This window comes from Lactuca sativa, chromosome 5 (genome assembly GCF_002870075.4).
Source record: "Lactuca sativa cultivar Salinas chromosome 5, Lsat_Salinas_v11, whole genome shotgun sequence".
NCBI classification, from domain to species: domain Eukaryota; kingdom Viridiplantae; phylum Streptophyta; class Magnoliopsida; order Asterales; family Asteraceae; genus Lactuca; species Lactuca sativa.
The window spans coordinates 173,740,887-173,750,138 of NC_056627.2; the positions used below are offsets into that span (position 1 = coordinate 173,740,887).

Sequence of the window (9,252 nt, forward strand, 5' to 3'; positions counted from 1 at the left end):
GCAGTAGTAGATCTACCCGCATCATGAACACCACCCCAATCGGAATCAGAGAAGGCCGAGAGAGTGAGAGGAGAGTTACAGTTTAGGAATAGGCCATAATGAATGGTTCCTTTAAGGTATCAAAGAAGACATTTGAGTGATTGCTAATGAGATTGTCGAGGAGCATGCATGAATTGAGAGAGTTTGTTGATGGCAAAGGAGATATATGGGCAGGTAAATGCTAAGCATTGAAGAGAACCGACAAGCTTACGGTAAGGAGTGACATCAACAGTAGGTGATGAGTCAGTAGCAGATAAAGGATCAGTGGCACTAAGAGGGGTAGTTACATCTTTGGCACCATCCATGTGAAATTGATTAAGTACATTTTGAATATGACAATGATGAGATAGGAAGAGGCCTAAAGTTGTGGGAATAACTTCAACACCTAGGAAATGATGGAGGATGCCAAGATCTTTTAATGAAAATTTGGTGCTTAAGGCATTGATGAAGTGATTTAGAAATATGGAATTATTTCCTGTAAGAACAATATCATCTACATACACCATAAAGTAACAGGTGATATTATGGTGTTTGTAGATGAACAGAGAGGCATTTGCTAATGACTTTTGAAAGCCAAACTGAAGAAGGAAAGTGGTGAGCTCTGTTTACCAAGCTCTAGTAGCTTGTTTTAGACCGTAGATGGATTTTTTGAGCTTGCATATGTGGTGAGGGAATTGGGGATGAACATACCCCGAAGGTTGCGTCATAAAGACGTCTTCATGAAGGGTTCCTTGAAGAAAGGAATTGTTGACGTCCAGTTGTCGTAATGGCCAATTTTTTGATAAGGCGATGGATAGAATGGTACAAAGGGTGTCAGGTTTGGTGACAGGACTGAAGGTATCGAAGTAGTCTTTGCCATATTTATGGAGAAAGCCTTTAGCAACGAGACGTTCTTTGTATTTGTCAATGGAGCCATCGGGTTTTCTTTTAACACGGAATACCCACTTGCAACCAATAGGAGTTTGAGATGTGGGAGGTACAAGTTCCCAGGTTTGGTTTTGAAGAAGGTCATTGAATTCTGAGTCCATGGCATTACACCATTTGGGGTCTCTTAGAGCTTGGTTATGGGTGGATGGCTCAAGTATTGGTGGAATCGGGTGAAGGGTGGTGGAATTGATAAAATTAGAATTGAAATATTTGGGGTTGCGTTTACGAGTACGTCGGGGAGGTAAGGTAGTGGTTTGGGATATTGGGGAGTTTAGTTGAGAGGTGGGTGAGATGTGATGATAGGTGAAGGGGAAGAAGATGGTGATGATGGAGTAGTGGAGTTATGGGAGTTATTGGGTAAAGAGGAAGAAGACGATGGGGATAGTGAGGAGGGTGACGTGTGTGGCATCGGTGTAGGAGAAGTTGGTAGAGAAGTATTTGGCGTAGTAATGATAGGTGCAGTGGGATAAGTAGTATATGTCTTTCAAATGGTGGTGGGAAGTGGGTCTTGGTCTGGATCAAAATGAATACATGGTTTTGGGAGGAATTCGGTAGCTGTATGGAGAGGTAATGGGGTGGAATTAATAGTAGGGTAAGAGAAAATATGTTCCACAAATTCAACATGCCGTGAATGGTAGAGACGATGGGAGACCGGGTCGTAGCATTTATAGGCTGATTTAGAGGAGGAGTATCCAAGAAAAATACACTTGGTGGAGTGTGGGTGAAGTTTGGTGGAGGCATAAGCACGCAACCACGGGTAACATAGACAACCGAACGATTTTAGTCTTTTGTAACCTGGTGGAGCATTGTATAGTTGCTGGTATGGAGATTGAAAATCAAGAATAGGTGTAGGTAGATGATTGATAAGGTGAACTATTGTTTGAAAAGCATGGGACCAGAAGGTAAGAGGTAATTGGGCATGATGTAAGAGGGAAAGACCTGTTTTAACAATGTGTCTGTGTCGTCTTTCAGCCACTCCATTCTGTTCAGGAGTGTGTGGAGGAGTGGTGAAATGAGATATCCCATGTTCTTGTAAGTAAGAAGTAAGGGAAATATATTCTCCTCCATTATCTGTGAATAAGGCGACAAGGGGAGTGTTATAGTATATTTCAACTAAAGTTTTAAATTGAGGAAATAATATGGAAATATCAGATTTTCGTTTCATAGGATAAATCCATGTGTATTTGGAATAAAAATCTACAAAGATGACATAATAGGCGTAGCCATCATTTGATTTATGAACTGGACCCAAACATCTGAATATATAAGTTCTAGTGGTTTGGAGACTTTAAAAGAATTGACACCAAAGGGCATTTTACGACTTTTATTCATGGAACAAGCATCACAATGAAACGAAACATCAGACATTTTATTGTAATCAAGTCCTAAATTTTTAATAAGAATCTTGAGAACTTTTATTGACGGATAACCAAGCTTGTGGTGCCAAAATAGAAGTGATCTGGTGGATGCTGTGATGGAATTTATTTGTGGAAGATTGCGAAGAGAATGAATGGCAGAATAGTAAATGTCATTGATGTTCACTCCCCGCATGAGATACGCCCCCATGTGTAAGTCCTTAACCAAGAAATGATTGGGAAAAATTCAACAGAAACATTGTTAGACTTGCATAGTTTTGCAACAGAAACAAGATTATTGCGTAATTGAGGGACAAATAAAACATTTTGCAAGTTTAAGGAACGAGATTGAGTGGAAAGTGTGGTGTTTCCAACGTGAGATATAGAAAGGCTTTTACCGTTTCCTAATACAATCTCATCAGGCCCGTCGTACTCCGATATGGTGTGTAACGATGAAGGATTGGAGGCAACATGCTGAGATGCGCCACTATCAAACATCCATGGTGGTGTTGGTGAGCTTGGTCGAGCCGAAGAAATGTTAACAGTCGGGTTTGTTGGTGATGTCATGGAGAGTGTGATATTATTTTCTTTAAGAAAACGTGCTAGCTTCCTGCATTCTTTAGTATCATGACCTGGAATATGACAATATTGACAAAAAGTGGGGTTTCGATTACTTCGCTGGGGAAAGCTATTTCCACTTTGTTGTCCTTGATAACGGCTGGGTCTTGATCCAGAGTTGTTGGACCTGTTTGTGTAACGAGTGTCATTGTTATATCTGGGAGTGTAGCGATTTGAGTGGCTTTTTGATCGACCTCTCATGATCCACAAGTTTATCAAACAGATCAGGAAAACTAATTGGGTGTCACTAAATTTTAAGGCAGCAGAGATATGAGTGTAATCGTCGCCAAGTTGCCCTAATATGTGAACAATTGGGTCTTCTTCATCTATCGGACTTTGTGTTAAAGCAAGTTCATCAGCAATGGTCTTCATCTCGTGAAGAAATTCAGAAATCGGTCGTGCACTTTTTGGATTATTAGCTAGTCTCGATTTTAAGGAGATTATTCGATACCTGGAAGCACTCGCGTAGCTGTCGGTCAAATGCTTGAAGGCTTGACGAGAGGTCTCTGCAGAAGAGACAATAGGTTGAATCGTGTCGGAGCAAATTCCAAGTAGAGCACCGAGAAGGATCTGATCTTGGCGAAACCATGGAAGATAAGCGGGATTAGGCTTTGTGATATCATTGGGTAGAAATTTTGATAGGGCCTCAACAGAACCATCGATATAGCTGTCTAGGCCAAGACCGATTAGAGTAGCTAGGACCTGTTTTCTCCAAATTAGGAAATTGTTGGAGGTAAGTTTAATCGGAAAATGGGTATGTGTAGTGACTTCAACAATGATGGACATGGTGATCTAAAGAAGAAGAAGAAGAAGAAACAGAAGGGGCTTTGGATCGAAGGAAACTCAGTGGAGCTATTTGAAGCTCTGATACCATAAAGAGGTATGAAATTGAGATGAAAAGCTTGAATACATTCAATAATTTACGTGCCTTATATAGGCATATTACACAAAGGAAATAAGCTTATTTACAGGAGATGACATGGGAGCTAATCTAGGGATTTGACATCACATGTAAATATCTTTTGAAATATACACTATAAATATAAATGGGTTATGTTGACCTGGTGGATCCGATATCCTTAATACTATCTACCTAAAGGACCAATGGTAGTTCTTCAGCCTGTCTTCCTTTTCTTATTGTAACTCTTTTCTTTAGGTTATTGATTATGATCTTGTTGCTTGACATCCGTCATTGCATACAATTTGATGAAAGACCAAAGGTAGTTTCCATAACATAATTAACAACAAACAAATGTATTGTGTTAGGCAATGTTTTAAAACCCGGGTCGACCCGGCCGGTTGAACCGGTTGGACCGTGACCCGGTGTAGAAGGCGGGTCAATTAAGACCGGTTTTTTGTAAAAATACGAACCGGATCGAACCGGCCGGGTTTCCCCTAAACCGCGGTTCGACCGCTTATGTCGAACCGGTTAAAACCGGATTGACCCGTTTTAATAGGGTTTGGATAGTTGGATACAAGTATCGAACGCCAAAACAACGAGCCGTTTGCGGTTTCTTTAATGTTTTTCAATGTTTAAACTTTGTGGACCTCAAATTATTGGTTTTATATGTTTATGGATTATGCATGAAAATAAAAATATATAAAAATAGAAAAAGATCATAAACCGGGTTGACCCGACGGTTCACCGGTTGAACCGTGAATCGGTCATCACACCGGGTCAACTAAAAACCCGGGTTTTAAAACATTGGTGTTAGGAGACGTGCTATTAACAAAACTAAGAAAATATTTAACATCACTATCTTCAATAATTTGTAAAACTATCTTTTATCTATGAGTTAGAAAAGACAGATGTAGGGATGTTATTCGGGTCGGAACCGAACTGAACCGACCTAACCCAAACCTGAATAACCCGAAAACCAAATAAGGGTCATTGCATGAATCGAAAACCGAATCGATTAACCAATACAGGTTCGGTTATTAATCGGTTCGGTTTGGTTATTCCCCAAATAATATTTATAAAATAATAACATGTACAAGATGGTTAAGGACCTAATTTAACCGGAATATACCGTATTAGGATTCTATAACCCGAATAATTGAATAACAATGTACTTTTATACATCAACGTAAAACATTCAAAGACTAATATAACACAATAACACATTGAAAGAATACCATCTACATAATATATTAACATAATAAAAATTAATTTCTTACTTGAGTTTTTTGAGTTAGAGCCTAATTTTTCATGACTAGACAAAATAGGAATTCGTGAATCCTTAGAGACAATAGAAATGGTCGATTTTTGAAAGTCTGAAAAAAGAGGAATGATCGAAAAAAAGTGATTTCGAGTTTGGAAATAGTTGAAAATATTGGTCGATTTTGAAACGACGAGAACAAGTGTAGGGTTTTTTTTTCCTGTTATGAACGACGAGGACAAAAGTGTAAATCGTGATTTTGATTTCTGTCGATAAGAGAAATAGGACGAGAAATGTTTATTCGGGTCGGGTATTTAGAACCGAATAAGCTATTATTTTGGTAACCTGATAACCGAATAAGCATAATATAGATACCCGAAACCCAAATCAAATTGTTTATTTGTGTCTAATTCGGTTTGGTTCGGTTCGGTTCGGGTTTCCAGACCAAATTCTCATCCCGAGACAGATGTATTTGATTAGTATGTATTTGGACTTTGAAGCAACTAACGTAATCAACCCATAAAAGTTGATATCAGTACCCCAAAACATATGTAATCAAGAACAATATACTGTAATGATATGTCAATTCACTCGTATGGACCACAACTATAAATATGCACTCTAAAAACTTGATTTTACAAACAGTTTTTTTCACGAAAACTATTTGCATGCAGGCAGACAAATTTTCTCAAAACGGAACAATGCAATAGAAATACACAAATAATAATATTAAACACTCTGGAATACAATCCGAACAGAATTCCAGATGGCACTTTTTATTCAGGAATATTCACAAATTCCAAAGGTCATATTACATCTAACTACGAAATAAGTTTTAATACTCAAAGAAGCTATATTTCGAAGTCATTTTCTAAATTTAAAAAAGAAAAAGGTCATGGTTATCAAAACCTCAATTATACTAGTTAATTTAATAAAAAAAAACAACTTAATTACATAGTTAGCAACTTAGCATTAAAATATATCTCTATCTAAGACTCTAAAAAAAAATCGTAATCTTTCTTTATTTTCTTTAACTTTATAAATATTAAATAAGTCATCAAGTATAGTTCCAAAACCCCATGACCCAAATAAACAACAAGAAACCATCATGCAAAATCTCAAATTTAATAATAATATCACGAGAACAAAAAAACAAAACTACCAATTCAAAGATGAACTCAAACAAAAGAAACTCGACGCTAATAAATGTGTTGAAATGCATATCATCATATCATCTAAAATTAAAATACAAGCTCATGTGGTTTCATTCCTGCCTTGAGAGAAAATCTTGCACCCAAATAACTCTTCAATTCAGGAACACCCTCAATTGATTTAATCAAAGCGGCGTCTACTGTTTTTTGATCATCTTTTTTCTCTTGTGGCAGCTGACTCTTCTCCTATATAAATTTCAAATTCAAACCAATAAATCAAAATTAGAACATTATTATCCGAAAAATCATTAATAAATAAACATAGGATAATGACCATGCTATTCATGTAATATATAGCAATGTACATTAAAACTGATTTGTACTTAGTCCTGTTAATCTAGGCGTCTCATTAATTTTATGATTCTATGTCTATATACTTATTAGGGTATTTTGGATGATATACTTTTCATCAAAAAGATAAGAATTTTTATTGCAAAAAAACAGAAAATTTCAATTACCTCTTTTTCAGCTTCAAAGAACTCTCCTTCACCCTTCTTATTCTTCTTCTCGACTTTCTTGGAGAAATACTTGTCATCAAACTTCTCAGCGTTTACTCCATTAATGTCGACCTTGGTTGAAGTGGCAATTACGTATGACTGGTTCACCCTTCTCAATGGAACACCATTAATCTTGAATGGACCTGAAAAGCCCTAGACTGTTTAGCGATCAAAGCTCTAAAGACTTTGCTAAAAAAACAAAATTTAAGAAGGATAATAAAAGCTATATGTCGAATTTGAAGCAATACAGTCATAAACTCATCAAATCAAAGCTACACTTAATTTGTTATTGATTAACAACCAATATACAAACAGAAAACGAAAACCTCACCGGTGACGAGAAGCAATCCAGATGTAAGTTGTTTCAAGAACACAACTCTCTTCCCCTTGAACCTTCCAGCCAATATAATCAACACAGTTCCTGGAGTGATACTAGCCCTATATAACATCAAACGCATACATCAAATCAAAATGAACACGCATTAAAATTTGAAAAACAATCGAAAAAAACTGAAGAGTTATAGTGTAAATCAACCTGAGCTTAGTGGGCCTGGCTTTGCGCTTGTTGACAAGGGGTTTCTTGACATCGTCGGCAGGGTAAAACTTCGGCGGCTTGACGGCGACGGCGGCTTCAGCGGGCTTCTTCTCGTGGGTAGGGAATTTTCCGCCGTTTTTGGCCTTGATGGCCCAGAGTCCCCTCTTGTGGTACATCTGGGAGCGGGAGTATTTCCCGACACCCCTGATGAGATCTGGGTTCCGGCATGTATGGGGAGTTCTCTGCTTTGGCGCCATTGATGGATGACCTTCTGATGCTTCGCTTGCTCCGGCGGTGTGGAAATGAGGCGACGAAGAAGAAGGGGATTTGAAGAAAATTGGTGATTCTAATACTTTTGCAGAAACCCTACTTGGTGTTCTTTGGGCTTTCTCTTCTTTTCGGATTGGACAAGTCCTAGTTGAGCTTATTTGTTGGCCCGTTTTATTTTTTTCTAAGTACATGTACATCCCAGTTGATCAAGATAATAGAGATTATTTTAATAAACTTTATTTAATTATAAACAAATGCTTTAGGTATATTTTAAAGGAAATTAATTAAGCTAATAATTATACATGAACTATTTAAATGAAATAACTATCTTTTTCAAGTTTCTAAAAAATGACCATTTAGTCTGGAATACAATATTTCGGAGTAGTTAAGGTCATTGTGGAGTTAACGGTAGTTGGCGGAAGATTCGTCTGGAATCAAACAGTCGTACATTTCAAACTAGAAAACTTCATTATGGATCTATTATCTGGAATGTGCAGGCATTCTGGAATAATGTTCTTGAGTGTTATTTGTCATTGTTTTTGCATAAAACAAAATAGAGCTTTAGTACTAAAAAAATTAAGTTTGTATAAGCAGTTATTTAAAGTATATGTTTGTAGTGGAGGACAATTGGCATGAATTGATGGATATATGCAATATATTGGTCCAAACTACACATTTTGGTGTAGAGTTAAGTAGTGATATCAACATTATGGACTAATTATGTTGGTAACTTCAAAGTTCATGTTACATACTAATCACCGTCTAACTTTTCATTAGTTTACCTATGATAAAGTTTTAAAGAAAACTAACTTAATCCCTTCCTTGTTAAACATACAAAAACCATTACTCCATGTTTCATAACTAGAGGGTCCTACGTAGCCTCAACTAAGAAGTTATACCCTCACCCATTTTTCAATTTTTTTCGTGTGTTTCATCATTTTCTCCAAGTCGTAATGCTCCAAAATATTTGTGTATTTACTTAGGTACATTATTCTAGTATGTCCCTCTTCATGGCATATATCACATCTTATATCTTTTGGCAACTTTGATTCACACTCTTTCCTATGATGTCCCTGTAGTAACACTCTAAAATATTTGTGCATTTCTTTGGGTACATTACTCGAGTGTGTCCCTCTTCATGACGTATCTCACATCTTATATATTTTGACAACTTTGCTTCACACTCTTTCCTATGATGTCTTTCTTTTCCACTTCAGAAACATCGGGATGTTCCAAAGATATATTCTCCTAGTGTCTTTTAAGATACTTATTACATATTTCAAACTTTTCGTCTTGTTTACTATTTTCTTCTATAAAGCTTCCAATGAATAATGTTATCACTATTGCAACAAGCACCATGGGGGGGCTGCATTACAATATATGAATATTTTGAGGGTAAGCCTTTAGCATAACAATAGATTTTTTCCTTCCTTGGTAAGCCACACATATTCAAACGAAGCCAATGAAGCCAACATCCTTGTAAACGTGTCGGTGTACTCATGAATCAACATGTTTCTTTTTTATAAAACAAGGAATTCCTCCAAATTCTCCATAGACGAACATAAGTCTAATTCTTCGTGATGAACTTCATACTTGCTTTTCGTCCTTTCCATTTTGCTATAAAATAGTAATGTTAAGAAG

At 36.9% G+C, this 9,252-nt stretch overlaps 1 protein-coding gene across 1 annotated transcript; it reads right to left on the reverse strand.

The window, feature by feature from the left end:
* Positions 1 to 6,204: 6,204 nt before the first annotated feature.
* On the reverse strand, positions 6,205 to 7,731 carry LOC111910045 (60S ribosomal protein L6). Its single transcript, XM_023905841.2, has 4 exons — positions 7,342 to 7,731; positions 7,138 to 7,244; positions 6,768 to 6,949; positions 6,205 to 6,495 (listed from the first exon to the last, which is right to left on the reverse strand). The coding sequence occupies exons 1-4, from the start codon at positions 7,596 to 7,598 to the stop codon at positions 6,340 to 6,342; spliced, it is 702 nt and encodes a 233-aa protein (XP_023761609.1). The 5' UTR covers positions 7,599 to 7,731; the 3' UTR covers positions 6,205 to 6,339.
* Between the last annotated feature and the right edge of the window lie 1,521 nt (positions 7,732 to 9,252).

Bases quoted from the DNA above. Each gene is read 5' to 3' on its own strand.
- LOC111910045 (XM_023905841.2), bottom strand. From the start codon at position 7,598: ATGGCGCCAAAGCAGAGAACTCCCCATACATGCCGGAACCCAGATCTC. The intron at 7,245-7,341 runs GTTGATTTACAC...GATGTTATATAG, and splicing joins GCCAGGCCCACTAAGCTCAG to GGCTAGTATCACTCCAGGAA. The intron at 6,950-7,137 runs GTGAGGTTTTCG...AGGGCTTTTCAG, and splicing joins TGGATTGCTTCTCGTCACCG to GTCCATTCAAGATTAATGGT.